The 18,843-nt window shown below is 36.6% G+C and overlaps 1 protein-coding gene across 1 annotated transcript in view; it reads right to left on the bottom strand.

Moving 5' to 3' along the window:
• Positions 1 to 684: 684 nt before the first annotated feature.
• The window catches only part of IL17REL (interleukin 17 receptor E like), a 43,668-nt gene continuing 25,509 nt past the window's right edge, over positions 685 to 18,843 (bottom strand). The window contains exons 5-17 of the mRNA XM_063394938.1: positions 17,483 to 17,597; positions 16,583 to 16,627; positions 15,600 to 15,739; positions 15,288 to 15,359; positions 12,975 to 13,029; positions 12,160 to 12,323; positions 9,892 to 9,939; positions 9,183 to 9,240; positions 8,706 to 8,851; positions 6,170 to 6,229; positions 5,111 to 5,168; positions 2,455 to 2,509; positions 685 to 1,488 (exon numbers count right to left, since the gene is read on the bottom strand). Coding sequence (XP_063251008.1) covers positions 1,461 to 1,488; positions 2,455 to 2,509; positions 5,111 to 5,168; positions 6,170 to 6,229; positions 8,706 to 8,851; positions 9,183 to 9,240; positions 9,892 to 9,939; positions 12,160 to 12,323; positions 12,975 to 13,029; positions 15,288 to 15,359; positions 15,600 to 15,739; positions 16,583 to 16,627; positions 17,483 to 17,597 — 1,044 coding nt within the window. The 3' untranslated portion in view covers positions 685 to 1,460. The remainder of the gene's footprint in view (positions 1,489 to 2,454; positions 2,510 to 5,110; positions 5,169 to 6,169; positions 6,230 to 8,705; positions 8,852 to 9,182; positions 9,241 to 9,891; positions 9,940 to 12,159; positions 12,324 to 12,974; positions 13,030 to 15,287; positions 15,360 to 15,599; positions 15,740 to 16,582; positions 16,628 to 17,482; positions 17,598 to 18,843) is intronic.

The raw sequence follows: 18,843 nt of genomic DNA, 5'->3' as shown, positions 1-18,843 counted from the left end.
CAGCTGTTGTTGCTTCAGGATCTCAGATGAATTTGGCATTGGAGGTGGTGTTTTGCCTTAGCCTTGGATACACTTGTACCATTTTAATTCATTTTCAGTCTGAGGACATCATGGCAATAAAAATCCCTCTGCGCAAATCAACCCTTCCTGCAGAAAACTTTCCCCCTGGGAGGAAGTGAATAGAGCAGTGTTATGATGCTCTCTCAGCTGGATGGCAGAGTGTCCTGTTTCTGGCTGCAGCCTGAAAGGTATTAGAGGAAAAATAGGTGTATCTGGATAGGTCAGAGCTTCAGCTTCACGGACAAAGTAACTAAGTGCTTTAGGAATGCTGCCCTGCCACCTCTGCTTTTGGAGCTGCAGCACTGCTAGGAATGAGACTAGATCTAATAGACATGAAGTCTAAACAATAAAGCTTTTATATCAAAGGAGTCAAGGAGAACTTGACCTTACCAGAGCACCTCAAAAATTCTTGTGTTTTAATGCAGTGGATATGTCTCTTATACTGTACTCTGTAAATGTGTCAATGAATGTCTTGAAACAAAACAAAACAAACAAATTTTAAACCCCCACACATTCAGATAGAAAATATTTTTTATTGATCAACTTCTTGTTCCAGACCCTTACTCCTCCCATATTCCTGATCTCAAATGACCAATTCCACATGGTTTTAGGATATGCTATTAATCATCTTTTATTCCAAAGTTACACAACAGGAAGGATGTTTGACAGGACTATTCAGTGAAATAAGGGCCAAATATTTGTTAATCAGTACAGTGTGTAATATTACCCTGAACAATTTGGTATAAATACTGATATAATGGGCTGTTAAACTGTTTCCTTCTAGACCAGACTTCTACAAGACAGTTTTAAATAGCTATCAAACCAAAGACATGTACCATCTCAGACAAATAGGAAAATTATCTCCAAGGCAAACACAAATGCAAACACAGAAAGCAATTGTTGGATATACTTAAAGATCATGGTCTGTCATGGTGAAATCATCAGAATGGCAGGAAAAAATCAAGACAGGAAATTGCAAACAAAAATAATGTATCAAAGCTGAGAAAACTTCCTCCATTCTTCATTTCTCAAAAACTGTTGCTTGTGGTTTAAAAATGAAGGTTACAAGCAAGAAATATGAAATACTTGTTCTATAGGTACACAAAGTACTATGAAAGTACTCACTTAGAGCATGTTTTGTATAAAATGTAGATGGAAAATGTGGACCTGATTTTCTAAGTGATCTAAGACATTTTTTAAGTTCTGGGAAATAAGGAAACATCATCTGAATTTGTCATATTAGAGTAGGCTCAACTTGCTAAATTCTTCACTCATGAGAATAATCTCACAGTAATTAGAAACTACTATCATGAGAGATGACCAGTTAGGCAAGATTTGCAAGTAGCACCAAAATACAATGTTGAGAAGATACTGAGGACCTTGAAAACATGTTGTTAAATTCAATGCAAGGACTGCACACTCTTCATCCTAGGAGAAAAACGAAAGGGGAAAGAAGATTGTTGTGAGGTTATTTTCTCCAAAGTGAAAAAGTTCATTGCATTTATATATAGTTGGTGTAAAAACCCAAATCTAACCGTTTGTGTACTTGTCTGTCAAAGTTCAAACAGTACTTACATGAACAAATAAACCAGGGTACTTAATTCTGAATGGTATCTTCTGGCAGGGGAAAAGCCAAAAACTGCCTCAACGCAAGCATGGAGCCCCTTCTCAACCACAGGATTTGCAGAGTTTTTGCAATGCTACATTTTTTCCCCATCTTTGAACAAGGCTTTTTTAGACCATCTCTATTTTCTCTTGAGTTCTAGGTAGCTCCCAGTCTTCTAGGTTAGCTCTGAAAGGTGTCCTTAAAGGATTCGAATTTTTAAGGGCTCAGGGTCTACCAAACTATATCTCCATGGGCTGCATTATTTACTGATCTCTCTGTAGTCTATGAGAGGTGTTTTGTAAAGGACTGTGGCAATAGGAAGCAGCACTGGAACAGCTGAGCAGACATGTCCAATCAGGGAGAGCACAGAGGGATCTGATCTGCATGCAAACATCAGTGAGAAAGCAGGGGACAGGTGCTAATAATGTGAATATCATGCACAGCACATCTGAGCTTGTTTCAGGGCTCTTGAAGGTTGTGTTGTTACTTTACAAACTTCTCACTTCCACTGGTTATTTGCCTCCCTTTCTCCTCACTCTGGCAGCAAGACAGCTATGCCTCTGACTCCAGACTAAATAGGAAAGAGAGAAAGCAAGAGGAGAGAGAGCACAGCAGCAAGCAATGTCTTCACTGGGAAAGGGAAAGTTAAGAACCTGATATTCCTTCTTGCTATACACAAAATTCATTCAGATTTTCTTTCAGTGCTTGTAGCAAGGCCAGTGATATGGATTCAAGATTAAAAACTCCATCCATTCCCACAGATGTTTTAAACTACATTAGATGGATACCTGTGTGTCATGGCTTTTGCTGGATTTCCATCACTGTGTGACTGACCATGAAAACCTGAGGGAGCAAGTTCAGATGCAGGTTGACATTTTGTTTTCATTAGGATTCACATATTCATTCTCAGAGTAACTGATATGGGTTATTGTTTTGTACAAAATACATAAGTTTCTTATTTAATAGGTGAAATAATGCCCCAAAATGCTTGGCTTTATTTAATAGAATCCAGAAAAGTGGTCAAAGAAAATAGAGAATTTAAAAGGAACACAAAGTTTTGCCTCCAAGTCAATGCTATTAAATGCAAATTTTTGAAAAACCACCACATTATTTTCCCATTTTCATCCTTTGTAGAGTAAACAAGACCAAGCCACTGTAGTTCCCAAAGCACACCTACATATAGAAAAATGCAATCCATTGTAGAATAATAAATCCTACATGCCAGAAAGCTCTTCTTGGAGCCTGGGTAAAGGGCAGCCTTCCTGATGGTTAGACAGACTGACTTTTTAATAATAGATCTTGTTATTACTGGAATCTTGTTTTTTAATAACGTCATGAGTCTTCTGGACACAGCGACAGTGCTTGGTATCTTTAACAGTAACTCTTTACATGCACATTTCTCTTTTACAAAGGTATACACAGCATATATTTTCACTATGTCATTACAAGATTATTTTTCATTTGCTTTGACATTTGTACAAACCATATTGTCACAGATTATGGACAAATCTCAAGGTTAATATTGCCTTCACCTTTATGTGGGTGGGTTTTCTTAACACCTTAGGCCCAAACACAATAGCATCCCAGTGTAACAATTATCACCCTCACTGACTCTTCTAAGAAACTTTCATCATGTCCTGATTTTAAAAGGCTGGTGTTTAAGAAATATCTTTCTTATAGAAAATATGCACTCGAGAATATGCAAGTCCTTAGTAGTTTTGCTGTTACTGATACATTAAAAACCTTACACCTGCAAAGCAGCTGGTGGCTTCCAATGAGTCATTAAGAACATTGGAATTATTGCAGTGAGACAGACCAACCCAGCTCAGTGTCCCATCTCTGACACTGACTCGTACCATCTTCCTTACAGGGAGGGTTAGGGAACACTGGTCCACAGATAGAGATGGATTTATCTGTCAACTAATGTATAGCACATTATCCTGAAACCATAAATTATGCCAGAATCCATGATGCATGAAGTTAATGTACAACAAAAAGAGTGGTCACATATTAAAACTGTGATATTCTTGATAAGTGCACATTTTCTCCTTTTTTTTCTGAATCTCCACAAATTCCTAATCAGAAGAGGAAAAAAAAAGAAAAAAAGGAAAAAAAAAGAAAAAAAAACCCACACAAACATACAATCAAAACAAACAACAAGCAAAAAAACAAACAAACTTGTGACAAAAAGTCCCATATTTAATCAAATATTATGCCCAAAAAGTTCTTTAATAGCTTTCAATGTTCTGCTATTTCCATTTACTACACAGACACATTCTCTCCTACTATGAGGTGCAGGGAAATTCCAAGGCTGCCATCTCTAGAGCTTTTAATTATTTTACATGCTTTTGTCATACTCTGCATTTTTTAAATGGAAAATATGAAAAATGAAAATGCATCCACACTTTATGAACCACAACACTCTGATTATTCAATTTATTCATCTTGAGTGGGCTTGTTACAAGTTTTTCAGTGAAGAAAGCTGAACTGGTATTATATGAACGTTTACACAAGGAACTACACTCAGACTACAAATTCAAGCTCCCTTCTTTTTATTATCAGGCTTCCAAATCTAAAGTGTAGTTAACTGACAGGTGTTTTTAGACACCAGGGAAAATCTGTCACAGGACTTGCTACATTTGTAGTGAAATAGAAGGGGATGTTGGTTGGTTGGTTGGTTGGTTGGTTGGTTGGTTGGTTGGTTGGTTGGTTGGTTGGTTGGTTGGTTGGTTTGTAGATTGTGTTAGTTTGGGGGAGTGATTTTGGCAATGCTCAGATTGGGGCTTCTCTCAGCATGATTCCTTTTACACTTTTTAGTTCTAAATTAGTCAATCCACTGCTTTACTGCTCACCATAAACTCCACAGAATTCGTTTGCTCTGAACTCACTCATTTCTACAATGTCTTATTTTCAGGGCTTGGAGATTTTACAATATTTTGATTCCACAGTGTATCTGAGTGTACCTGAAACTATCATAATAAAAATATCCAGAAGCAAACTTCTGTTTGCTGGGAAGTGGAAGGAAATGCTGCTGTCCCACTTGCAGAGGTGGGGAACTGACAGCAGGGCTGTGCTGCAGTCACTGCAATGGCAGCAGTGTGTGCCTCCTGCCAAGGTGTGTTTTTAACTAGTTACCTCATGTGCTGACAGCAAGGTAAATATAGGTGTGACACACAGAACCGGGCACAGGGTGGAAAATTCACCCAGGGAGCAGAGGCAGCAGCCAGCCACACAAGTTGTCCTTGCAGAGCTAATTAAAGTAGCTCATGAGGTATCTGAATCCACTGTCTGTAAAGGAATCCAAGCATATCTAGCTCTCATGCACACAGGTACATTCAGTCAGGTGAATCCCACATCAGTTTCCAGTGAAAACACCCTTCACCTGAAATGTTCTCTTCTACAGAACCAAGACCCAGTGGTGCTGTTGTTAACGTGTGTACTTACCACAGTAGGTATCGCAGATCTGCAGTGGAACTGAGTAATCTACATCTGTTCTCCAGCCCTTTTAAAAGAAAGAACTGAGGCTTATTCCCCTTTCAGCAGAACTGTTAGTAGGCACTTGTGTTGACAAAATGTGATTGCTTTATTAGTTTACTCAAGTGACTGCATTTTAAATTGTTTTTAAATATACACATATGGAGATTGCTGGTCTAGTGTATATTGAGTTGCAATCACTTTTAGGTCTCTAAATGACAGAGCTAATCATATTTTTTGTTGTTATTCTTGTCTGACAGATAATGTCTTATTTACAAAATAAATAATTAATGCAGGAAATTATCAGTCTCCCCACCAAATTTAATTTCTCACTAGGGAAAGAACTACTACTCTCATTACTCAGAAGGCTCTTGGCAATCTCACTTTCATCTTGCCTCTTTCTTCCCAGGGCCTTCCAGGGCAGCTACTGGAGCCTCAGAGCTCCACTCTCACTTTCATTTCTCTCCATGTCTGCTGAGAAAATTAACTCCAAAGAGGCATAACCATACCAGCTTCATGCTCATTTTCTATGAATAAAATTTCTTAATAAAGTTCACCTATGGAAACAGAGTGCAGAAATGTCAGAAATAATTTGCACAGTTCTACTTTCCTGAGTGTTAATTCTAGGACATAATGCACTTGCTGTGCTGTTTACTAGATGCCTCACCTATTCTAGTCATTGTCAATTTTTGAAAATTCATCTATTATTTACTTGGAGGGTTTTTGTTTTTTGTGAAGGAACATACAAAGACAGAACTAGCAATATCCTGATGATATCCTTTCATCTGCCACTGACAAAGGAGCAAGATCATGGAGAGCAACTTCTCAGTTAATTAATGTCATCTCAAAGAGAGGTGGTGGCAGCATACCAAGCTATAAATAATGCTCTTTGCCAACTCAATTTGCACAGTAATCAGATTTAGCTGTGAGGATAAAGCAGTGAGAGTACCTGCTGGTTTGCTTGGTTTTTCAATGATTTGTTTATTAATTTATTTTGTACAGGGTACTTGGCAAAAGCAAGACACATACCTGAATGCAAATTATTGACCCACACATTTCCTGTGACATAGTGATCGAAACAACATCTCCCTAGTGAATAAAAAAAAGAAATTGAAAATCACTATTTCCATACCCTAGAACAACATAAACATACTGTGTCTCTCCAGCTCTTTGGTTTCCAATAATGCTACGTGCTCTACTGTATTAGAAAATTAAAGATTATTTATTTTCAAAGATAACCCCAGATCACAATGACCATAAGCAGCTGGTGTAGTTTTGCCAAGCACAATGTGGCAGCACAGGAAGAGGACTAATATTCCTACATTTTATAGAGCATCATAAGGAGGACACTCTCCCCCCACTGTTTGCTTCCTCCCATCATCTTCACTTCTTTTCCCTGGTGTATGAGCTGAAGGAATGACCCTGTCTTTACAGTTCTTCTGGACTTCCCATCCCATTGTATGGAGAGAACAAGCTGAGCCTTTGGGTAAAATTGTTTAAATGACTGGCTTGACATTTAATGTTTGATTGATTATGGTTTGTCCTCAAAATAATGTTTGTTACTCCACCAAAGCTATACCTCCCACACCACTCTCTTCAGTGTGGCAAACTCCTAAAGTAATTTGGGGGAATTTTTTTTTTAAGCACGACTGAAGAGGAATTAGTAGTTAGAGGATCAGCATTGGTTTCTGGGAACACAGAGTTAATTCTTGATAAAAACTTTGTCTATACTGCTCGTGGTGTTGAGACAGGAACTGTGTCATTTATGTGGGGTCCCATTCTGTCACAGTAGCAGAGGACATAACAGCTTTGTACCACAGGGAGAAAAACAGCAATTTTAAATGCATCATTTTTAAATGCCTTCATGAAACACACACTTCAATATCTAGCTGTGATTTATTGGTGCTTCACCATTACCCCTTTCACATAGCAATTCACACAGGGAACCTTTAAAACCAGAAAGTATATACTCCACAGATTTCACGTGAAATATACCAGTTGAAGGGAAGTGCTACTGAAGTTCCCTGAGTGTTGACAACTCTTCTACTGTACAGATCTCCATCTCTGCCAGTAATACAGCACTTTCCAGACAGATTTTCCCATTAGGACAGAGTCTTGGTATTACCACCAAACCCTCTGTGGTCTGTGTTAATTAGGATAGCTGTTTTTTCCCTGTGATTATTCAGCTCTGAGATCTCCTAGAGGAGCAAATTTTCATATTCCACTTATGCATGTCCTCAGATTGAGCTGAGTTGGAAAACGGTGTTTTTAACAGCTATTCTGTTACATTCAGCCCCAGAGATGCAAAAACAATCTCAACTGATACATTAAAAAACAAATTTGGCTTTCAGTGTCCAGCCCATTAAAGAAATCCTTGTTCATAACTGCTTGGTCATCAGCTAAGCCCTGGAACGAGCACCCTTCTCACTAGAAGAATCACAAGTACATGAAAAAGGCAGAGTTGCATTGTGCCCCTGCATAGTGGCAAACAAGTACAGCTGGAATATACCTTAAAGAGAGGACAGATGTAGGAGCTATGCTTGTGTGTTCTAAAGCACATCCCCTACAGCACAGTGAAGGCAACAGGCAGGAGTAACAACTCAAATCACAATATCTAGATTTCTCAAATTTCTCAAAATCCATCATATGCCATCTCATGTACCTGGTGAAGCAGACAGCAGGAGCACCTATTTAGCATCTTAGTGGACATGAGACTACTGAGGAGCTGGCTGCTGAACCAGATGGATGTCTTTCAGCATGGTGGTCCTGTGGCTACTAGCACCTACCCTGCTAATATTCTTCTGTTTGAAAAATAATGCCATGGCAACTCTTTTGCTCTTTGACTTCACCTTCCAGATGTGTCTCTCAGCAGATCACAGTTTGGGCCAACAAGGTAGCTGATAGGCAGGGTTAAAGGCAAACCACAGTGCTGCACTGAAAATGTGTGGGATGTAGACGAAGTTGCAAGACAGGAATGAGGCTCTCATGACTGGTTGCTGCCTGAAACTGAAATCTCACCCTCTCGTAATGTTTTCCCACTCTGTCCCAACTTTGTTGGAAGAAGCAATTGTGTAGCCACACAATCAGCTGGCTCAAAAAGATAATTTGGCTGAAAACTAACCCTTTTTGCATGTTGAGATTGTATGGGCTGTTGTAGCATTTAGAGTTCATCATGGATTGTCGCCTCAAGTTTTACATTTCATGATGTGTGATTTACCAGGTCAGCAATATCAGTGACTCATATATGAAATATTAACAATGACATTTGCTACATACATAATACAAATCCCACACTGCAAAAATGACGTTAAAATAATATTAAGGTTCCACTCAATAGTCATATCCTTTGATATGACTCATTTGACTTCAGGATCTTTATTTATTTCTTGTTTCAGTGTGAGATCAGTTATAGAACTACATGCTTTTAAAATGTTCCAGTAATTGTTCCAATATGTACATGGTTTATTAATGGATGCAAGCTGCAGAACAATAAATATAAAAATAAATTAATGAAGTTAAGTATGTTTAAAAGTCTTACAGTGTTTAAGAAATAATATATACAAACCACAGAGACTGAATGGTGTGTCCCAAGAGATTCACATGAAGCCATCTGTGTCCTGTTACACACAAGCACTGAGAACTGTGCCTTGGTTTGTGATGTGAAGAAAACTTGTATTTGTTCTGCAACTGCAGCAGTCCTCATTTTCCAGGCTGATATTAGGGGAAAAGATTTACTTTTAGATGTACAAGTACCATACATTATATTCTAAAATGTATTCCTAAAATCAAAAGCTTTTTGTATTATTAAGTGCTATCACACAATATGCAAGTAATTATTTTGATGCATACATGTTACTTTGTATACTGATGAACACTAGATCTACTGAGGATACATAGAAGTAACAAGCTGTCAAATCTCTTTGACTTAGTTTACAATTTACAGTGTTGTGAACACTTCTCACTTAAAAGAAACAGCTCATACCTAGTGATTTAAGTATTTTCCATAATGTAATGTTATGAAATTTTAAATATATATATTTACCTGGAAATTCTCCATGAGCAAATGGACATTTAATCCAAGATCCTCGTTTGGTTGTAAACTGAAAGCAGAAAAATCTGTTAGGAAAACCAAATTTTCCATATCAATCTGTGGCAAAATATTCAACTAGTGATGTTCAGAGCATTCCACAAAGTTGCAGACAATTAATTCACAGCTTTCCTGCTTTATGGTATCTTCCAACTTTTGACCTAAATTAGATCCCCTAATTCTTCAGGTATTCATAATCATGCATATTTTACAGAAATCTTTGGTTCCACTGACTTAAAAGTATTCTAAAAAAAGCCCAATTATATGTTGGTATTAGCCTTATTTGGCTTTTTTTTCTCAACTAGAATAGTAAGAGATTCTCCATTAAATGTACTGTATTGATCATTTTATTTTCAAATATTTACTATGAAAAAATTTATATTTTAGGTTTAGCACATTCTTCAGAGTTTGCATTGACCAAAACCATTTTTTCTTTGTTTTCTGAAAAAAAAAAATGAAGACCTGTGTCCTATCTATCATTGCTGTTGCACTTCAAAACAATCACCTTCTAGTCTAGTCTAATCTTTCACTTTTCCTTCATTCTCAGTTCCCATTCATCAGAGCTACAAAACAAAATATTGATCATAAAGAACAGCTGCAGCTCATTTTTTTTAGAGACAGAAGAATGGCAGTTAAAATGTGTTTTACAAAGAAACCCCTTTACCTTCATGCAAAGTCTTGGATGAGTATCCACACGAGAATATTTAACCTGCTGGAAGACAAAGCACTCTGCATCAGCTAGTTTTATTAACTTGTTTTACAAAATCAACTACTGAAAATTTTCATGGTTTGATTACTGAGAATGTAACTGGTTTGTTTACTCCATAAACATCCCAGGAAGTTAATCCCATAAAATGGTTAGAAACAGCTGCTGCTTTGGATTACTGAATAGTTTGCTTCTTTTTATCTGCAACATGTAGCATTTTTTATGGTCAGCCTGACCCATTGGAGCTAAGTTAATTGCTTGCATGGTGGCTTGTGCAAAATTATGATTACACAGTCATCTTGTTTCAACCCCTTATTTGCCACTCATGAACCACTCAGCAGAACAATTAAACATACATCCAAAAGTATTCCATCATTAGCTGAGAAATCTTTCCATTTTCTATACCCATATTTCAGAACAGTGAAACATAAGCTGAATTCTAGAAATCCCCTTAAGGAATCCACAAAATGCTGTTTTCTCGATTAATAACTGTTTACCCACCAAGGGCTTCACCACAAAAAGCCTTGTCATATATAAACAATTGCTACACATACAAGTGATCACACATAAGGATCACATATCAGTGATCCCACTTAAATAAACCGTGTTGCTCAAGTAACTGAGCACATTACAAATCCAAACACTTCCTTCCTGTAAGTTCTTTTGAGAACATAAAAACAGTGTCTCAGGAGATAGTTCTGTAAGAGGCTACTCGGACCTGGAGGCAGTGCTGTCAAAGCCCCAGCCTCAGTAAAGAGGAGTGATGCAGCTTTTGTGCCTAAGTCAGCACATGTGCATAGGATTAGAGTTATGTAGATTTACAGGGCAGCTGACCCTATCTGAGAAATCTGCAGTAGTTTCCAGCATACTGCAGAGATGGTTTTCAGGGCTACAGTACAATAAATGGACCAAATTCAGTATCAAACTTGAGAATTAATGAGTAAATAAAAGGAATTCATTCTATCCATGAATGTTGATGATCCTTTTGGGTCCCTTCTAGCTCAGGATACTCTACAGTTCTATGAGTAATAGTAATATTGAGCCATTAAATGCAATCAGTAAATACAGAAAAACGCCAACCAGACCTCATTTTAGTCTTATTTTGGTTTTTTCTTTTTCTCTCCTGCAAACAAAGAGTAGTACTTGTTGCCAGCAGATGAATAATCTCACAGGGAGCACTCACATCTAAAATTAAATTAATCTGTTTTTTCAAGATCAAAGCTTTGTTGGAACTCATAAATGATGAATCTGAACAATCATTAAAGGCTTGGCCAGGAGTTCCTAATCGCAAAAGCATTCAACAGTCTTGAGTCAGCCTCACCCTCTCCGCAATCATGTCATCAGAATAATAATATTAATCCAAAAGTTTCAAAATTAGTATCTTGCATTTGATTTTATTTGCCTTTTCAGCTGTTAATTTGAGTTTACTGCCTCCTCTCCACAATCAGGCGAGCCTGAAACTTATATTTCATGATGAAATTAATTCTAATGAACCTCAAAAACCCAGAGCATTCAGTATCATCAGACTTCAGATTAAAGTGTTAAGCTATTCAATACATATACATTTGAAAACCCTTTTCCCCTTCAGAAAATAAGTGCTGGAAGAACTAAGAGACACAGTATTTCAGCACCCACAATTTCAACACATTGGACAAGGTTGCAGAAGGCACTTCAGAAAGATCTTAATTACAAAACAGTTGTGCCCTACCAAACTACTATTATGTCTCCAGAAATATTTCAAGAGATTTAGTTCATCTCATCTACATTTTCAGTGTCTAAATGTTAAATATTTAAATCTGATCTAATCACAATAGACTCTTGTGAGATTAAAAAGAAGGCAGTACCATCAGAGAGAAATGCCTCCAACCTAATATGCCTGTCTACAGATAAGAGTCATCCTCACCATGTGTCTGTCTCCCTTACTTTAAAGGGAATCTGACATGAATTATAAATAAAAAGCAGATCCTATTTAGCCCAAATAATTTAGCAAACATTACTAGCTGCCCAGTCATCTCCACTTTTTATTTCTTTATAATGAGTCAGTGACCATTTTGAATAAATCATGTGATTAGTGGGCAAGAACAGACTCTGATTATGAATAGTTTTAAGTGTCAGAGAAGAAGAGAGGAATTTGCAACTGCTCTTATTCCAAAGTCTAGTTCTTCACGTTATGCCTTTGGTGATGCCCTTCAATCTCACAGTTGAATTAATCCACATAGCTCTTACTTTCTCAGAAGAATTTTTGAAAGAGTTTTCTATATCTTCACAATGGTCATTCGACTTGGTGAACCTGCATAGGTTAACCGTGACAAGGACAGGACAGGCTGGCTCCCAAGCAAGGGTTTGTGTCAATGGGTTATAAACAATATTGTCCCATAGCACCTGTGTATCTGTGCACAAAGAGAGAGGGAAAACATTATTCAAAATGTCCAGACAGGAATCAACACACTTATTAAGTCTGGTACCTCTACATGTGCTTCAAACCAAAATCTTGGACTTAACACAATAAAACACTCTTTAGGCCACACTTTTTTCTATTTGCCTGGTAAAACATTTACTTTCATATGTGTGTAAATAAGACAATTTCTTTTTCAGCTCTCAGACCAAATTCTGACATTGATGGAATATTTGTGTGAATAATTTCCCCTTAAGCATGGAATGCACATATATAGTTAACTGTCTCCTTTTTCAACTCCCTGCTCCCTCCCTTAAGTTGGTTATTTGTCATCTTCTCAAATTGCACTCTTTAAGCACTTAGCTCATTTCTAAGATGACCTTTTATTCCTTCTGGTCAGTTTGTGTGTCACTTAAGAAAGTGTGGGTTTAGTTATTTAGTGTTTACGTTGGCATAAACTTGGTGAAACATAAACCGTTTGGTCTGAAAGTAAGTTATTTTATCTACCCACAGTAAAACAAACCAATATGATGATTTCCTTGAAGTTTTGCAATACATGATTCTCACTGTAGATTAATTTAAATTGTGACATACTACTGGAGCTGCTGAAAGTCACTCCTGTAAAGAGTAATCACACAGTACTTGCCATTTTCAAAGGGGCAAAGCTGTATCCTCCTTGCATCTGGAAGTGCCAGCCAACCCTACAAGCAAACAGTGGACATTAGAGGTGGTCAGACACACATGCCTTTAACATTTCAGGTAGAATGAAGGAGAACATTTTTCCACCAAAGATAAGGATGCTACATTTATTAGAAAGCTTTGGAAAAAGTTTTTAGATTTTTTTTAGAAAAAGTTTTGCACTATATTTTCATTTTATTGTTCATCATTAGGGGCATTGAGCTAAGGTGATCCCTTCTAATACTAGCTTCCTACTATTTCTAAGTTGTATATTTAGTCCAATTTTGTTTATAAAGTCTTCCTGTTTGATTTGCAATAAGTTTCTTACAGTGGCATTACTTTCTAGAGATCTCAAAACATTAAATTATCATAATATAAGATCTCCTGGCCTGGGCAACGCTAAAGGATACATCCTTAAAATATGAATTCTAACACTTAACCCGGTCTTCAAATATATATGCATGGCTGCTGCTATACCCTATTTATTTAGATTCATGTGCAAATGTTTCTGTTATTTGGAGTTCCCATCTATTCACTCAGCAATCCTAGTGCAGAATTTTCTGTGTGTACACTAAGAGGAATAATATTTTTCTAGTGACCTCATATTTTCAGAGTAGAATGAAAAAATTCCTGGGGCTTGGAAGAGACTTTGTGGTTCAGCTTGCGTATTTAGGTACGTGATTTTTTAGGTTCCACAATGTACACATTTAAGTGTGACTAAAAGGCCCAAATTACTATCACAGTAGCCATATGAAGCCAGTGGCCACCTAGGCAGTGCAGCCAGTGGAATCGACAGTGGAGTGCAACAAATCCAAAAAGGGCCATCCACCTTTGGTCAGTTGAGCAACTGTTTGAACTGTTGATTCATTAGATCTCCATTGACTTCAAGAGTTTGGACATCTAATTCAAATGTAAATTACTATATTTGACTGTCTATATTTAGTTATCTTAATCTGCAAGGTAAATCCAACCACAAAATTCAGTGAGAAAACTAGGTTCACATAGTATCTTTCTATATTACCAAGATAATTTTAGATTTGTTTGGGATCTTTTATTCCTTGTGTAAAAGACATTCCAAAATCTCACTTCTCAGGTTATCAGAAAAATCTGTAACAAACCTGAATATGTTCATGCAAGGAAATTTATCCCCCTTCATTCTCATTGCAAGAATAGCTTTTGTTTAAAACATATCTTATTTTTCCTTATAAGTGACCCTTCTGGTCTGTATTTACACAGCAAACATATTTTCTCTTTGCACATGTTTTACAAGGCTAATGGAAGCATGGTATTTGAATCTTCTTTGTAAAACAGTCTCTTCATTCCCCAGCCATTACAGATTTTTAATGTACATCTTCCTTTTGAATTAATCTTTCTTGAATATGGATACAAGAATTCCTTGCAGTATTTCAAAGAAGGTCTTGCCCATACTTTCCTATTAGCTTGGAATAATCTAACTCACTAGACTTTGTTCATGTTTATATCATGGAAGCAACCCTGTGATCAACTATTTCCCCCCGATCTTTTTTCTTCCACTGTTATTTCTAAATGAGGACTCGCATTTACCAGCAAGAGTTCTTTTTATTACAGCAAGTGCAGGAACTTGCACTTCATACTTTACACCTCATCGTCCTTCAGCTGTATCACATATGAAGATCTCGAGTCTCTTCCAATTACCCTGACCCTCTTCCATTTGATTACATGTCCCAACTGTGTTTCAGCAAATCCCATTACACATTCCTGCATTTTGTGCCCATGTCATTGATGACAAAAAAAAAAAAAATGATGATAAAAACATTTATATAAGAATGACTCTAAATGTTGTCCTTAAATAACCTCCCCACCAGCACAGGTCCATCCCACAAGATGTGCTGAGTTAGCCCTGCAGCCAGGTATTATCTACCACTCAAATCTTGTTCCCACTCTCAGTTTCCTTGATTCCTGCTTTAGTTTCTCATGCAATACTATATCAAATGCTGTTGACATTAAGTCTTTTATCTTTTCATTGTTTATAGAAAATCAGTCAAAATAATATTACACAACACATTCCATAAATTATTTTATCCCATTTTCTTCTGATTGCTGTGTTTTAATTAGCATTTCCTAAAAAATCCTTACATTTATGTAATCCTAAAGTCAAAAAAGCCTTAGTCAAAAACTTGAGTTTAGAGCATTTTTCTTCAGATTTTGCCTCCTTTCTTAGCACAAATGCCGGATAAAATTTCTTTAATCAGAAACACAAACATAAAAACACAAATATATACCAAATTTCAGACTGTATTACCTCAATGCAAAGACAAGGGAGTAGCTGAGAATATTTCAGAGAAACGGATTTAAAAGATTCCTTTCCTTTTATCTGAAATGGAAAAGATGGTCATAAATCCAGGACAATAAATGAGTTTTAATAAAGCTAAATGATAGATATGAATATAGATGGTATAGATATAGATTTAAATACAGATATAGGTGATATAGGTGATATAGTTGACACAGATATAGACATAGATGGCATTTCCTATAACTAAAACTTTAATAAGCATTGCCACCTGCAAGGCACCCCCCACCAGTTCCCTAAACCACCTTGAGTTTAACTCACCACAGCAAATGCCCCAGCATCTTCACAGGCAAACCATTTGTGGCACAGGCGAACGTAATAATCTTGATCTCGGGGAAAGTTGGATACATTCACTGTTACAATTTTCCTTGCCCTGTCTAAATTATAATCTAACTTTCCAGCTGAAAAAAAAAGCATGAAATTGTTACATGTATTTCTTTATAACTATTTTTTCTATTTTATCTTTTTTATAAAAGGCACAGAATATATTTTATAACTTGATGGAGATGAAACTCAATATCTACAGATTCTTTTCTAGAATTTTTGAAATTATTATTACTTTTATACCCTGATAGTCCTCGTGTTCTTTTGTATGAGATATAATTTTCGTTCAACATTATTTAGCTTAGCACTTGTAATACTGAGAGGCCAGGACTCCTCACCAATGTTATCTCAACCTTAGTACTTGAAATCTCATGTAGTTGATGTACAAATGTTTGAAATGCACACATTAATACTACATAAGGGCTGATGATTTCAAGATTGTCATTTGCTTGCGTAGAGAATTTATGCAACTACGATAGACAAATGTAGTATGTGGGAGGGTATTTTTTATACACATATTCACAGGTATGCCAAAAGCAGTACAGCAGTTCGGCAAATTAATTTCAATCTATTCATGAGGTCTGTCTATAGACAAAACATAAAACCAGCAATCCAAAGTGCATTAAAAGAACACAAATCTATTTGCAAAAGTTTAGAAATCAAACAGACTATCCAAACCTTTACCTCCCATGTAGCATTTTCAATAGCAATATATTTCCAGAACATTACCATGTACCATTTTAATGGAAATACATAGAAGTACATTTCCAGAACAGTACCTATCAACTACATGGTAAGTATAAGTAGTGGTAGGTGGAAATCACATTTTTTTCTCCCTGCTCATTTATGTATGAAAACATGTCATTGTATAGGTCACCAGAAATATCTCACAGCTCTAAGTTGCATAGAAGATAGCTCACCTGAACAGGCTGGAATATATTTTCCAACATCACTGTTTCTGCAATCTGCAAAGTGGAAGGCACAGTTTGTCTCAGTGCTGCTTTATGCCTATAACTGTGTAAACAAACTGACAAATTATCCAATAGATTCCCAACAGGAAGACTCTCTCATCCCTCTTTTTAAAGGCAGATTTACATACACTTTTAGATAAATGGCAAAAAAGAGAAGTACTGTTCCCACACACAGAGATTATATCACAATATGCCTTAAAGAACAACCTCCCCAGTCTGGGGTTTCTACTGGGAAACCTCATCAGCAGTTAAGGCTGCAGTTGACGATATAGCACTACACTTCTTTACCTAAAACCTAACAATAATTTGAGTAATAATATTAATTTCAGTCACTTTTTCCTCAAAAAACAGCTAGGTAATGAAAGTAAAACTAAATTTGTGTAGACTTTTGTATTGAGCTTTCCTCAGCTTCTGAAGCCAGCCCTGGGCCACCCACGCAGAGCAACTCAATGTGAGGCACAGAGAGTAGGCAGGGCTGAACCTGCAGGCAGAGAAAGAGCCTGTGCCAATCACAAGAAGGGCAACTGGGACAAATGCATAGTGTAAATTGAGTTTTCTACATACTTTTAGAGATAAACTCTGGGGTTTATAGCAAGTCAAGACCTTTACTTGCTAACAACAAAAAAAAAAAAAAAAAAAAAAAAAAAAAAAAAAAAAAAAAAACACTGAAACATAAACTAAGACTGGTCCTGGCATATGTGATCTACCATCAGTTAGATCAGTGAATCCCAGAACCTGATTTGGATGGGCTTTTGCCTTTGAGGGGTTTTTTGTTGTTGTTTGGGGGGTTTTATTATTTATTTTACAAGATATTTCTTGAAAAGCCTCTGATTTAAGATGTTTTCCTACCTTCAACATAGTATTGCTGACTCAGCTTGACTTCACAGTAATGTGGTACAGTTTTCATGGTCACGTAGATGTGTTGTGCTACATTGACTTCAAAGCAATTGAATTCTACCTGTATCTGTTTAAAACATTTATAAAATTGAGTTCACACGTTACTTCCAGATACAGAAAAACCTTTGGTTAAGATATTTAAGAAAGAAATATTCTTTGTTCAGATATATTTACATTTAAAAGCAGCATTAAGCAGCCAATAAGGTAGCATTAGGAGTGTAAAAGGAGCAGATACAGCTTAATAAAAGGTTTTCAAAGAGTATCATTATTTCTAGTCCAGGATGTTGCTACCTTCACTTTTAGAAATATCTATAAGATATTAAATAATCCTAAAAGCATAAAAAACATCAAAAGCCCCAGTCTATAGGCATTTTACAAGCACAAACATTTGTAGAATGAAAAAAAGGTCTGTTTAAATATTTAATGGCAACTTCAGAAAATGTATTAATTAAAAAAACAGTTTATGAGACAGAAAGTAATTTAAGAAACAAAAGTTGAGGTCCAATTATAGCAGGCCCAATTATAGTCACTTCCCCACTGCTATGAGTTAACTATTAAATTCCATGTAGATTTTCATGTTGAATACTCTCTTATTTAATAAAGGGCATTTGGAGGATAAAAGATGTCTTATGTCACCCTTTTAGTCACTAAACTGAAACTAGGAAAATGTCATTAAATATGGTTGCTGATTCTTTTCTGTAAACTTGCCTTACTCTAAAAGTATTTGTTGCTGGCTGGTGGCCCTGCACTGCCCACAGGGATGGATGTTCCATCACAGAGTGACACCAATGCAAACTGCAACTGCAGTTTGGGACAACTCTGTTCCACGTGTGCAATCAGTGTAACGTGTACAAAGCACATGAAGCAACACATTGTCTATAGGATTAGTAACCATTATCCACCAGGAACTGAAAAAAATCATGCCTTTCAAACAGTTCAAGGTCAAGGGTGGTTCTTTCATTCCCCAGTTGCAAATTTTAATGACAAATACTTCCCCTTAACAAATACTGCCCTTTACAAGGGCTTAGGACAGATGAGCACAAGTGCTTAGGCATCTGTGTGTCTTCTAGAGTGTAAAGGCCACTGACATGGTTGACTGAAGTAATGTGCATTTAGAATCTCTGTGGCATTGTTCTTCCTAGACATTGGAGTCAGAAAAGCTTCCATGCAATTTGGAGGGAACAAAAAGAAAGCTAGCAAGACTGATATGAAAATTAGGCTCTGCAAAGACAGGTTCCCTTGTCAAAAGGTAAGTGGAAGAAGTACAAAAATGGTGGAAATTTGAATTTATATGTTTTAAAAGGACATTTTGT

This window comes from Prinia subflava, chromosome 4 (genome assembly GCF_021018805.1).
Source record: "Prinia subflava isolate CZ2003 ecotype Zambia chromosome 4, Cam_Psub_1.2, whole genome shotgun sequence".
In the NCBI taxonomy this organism is placed as follows: Eukaryota; Metazoa; Chordata; class Aves; order Passeriformes; family Cisticolidae; genus Prinia; species Prinia subflava.
This window is presented reverse-complemented; position numbering and strand designations above follow the sequence as displayed.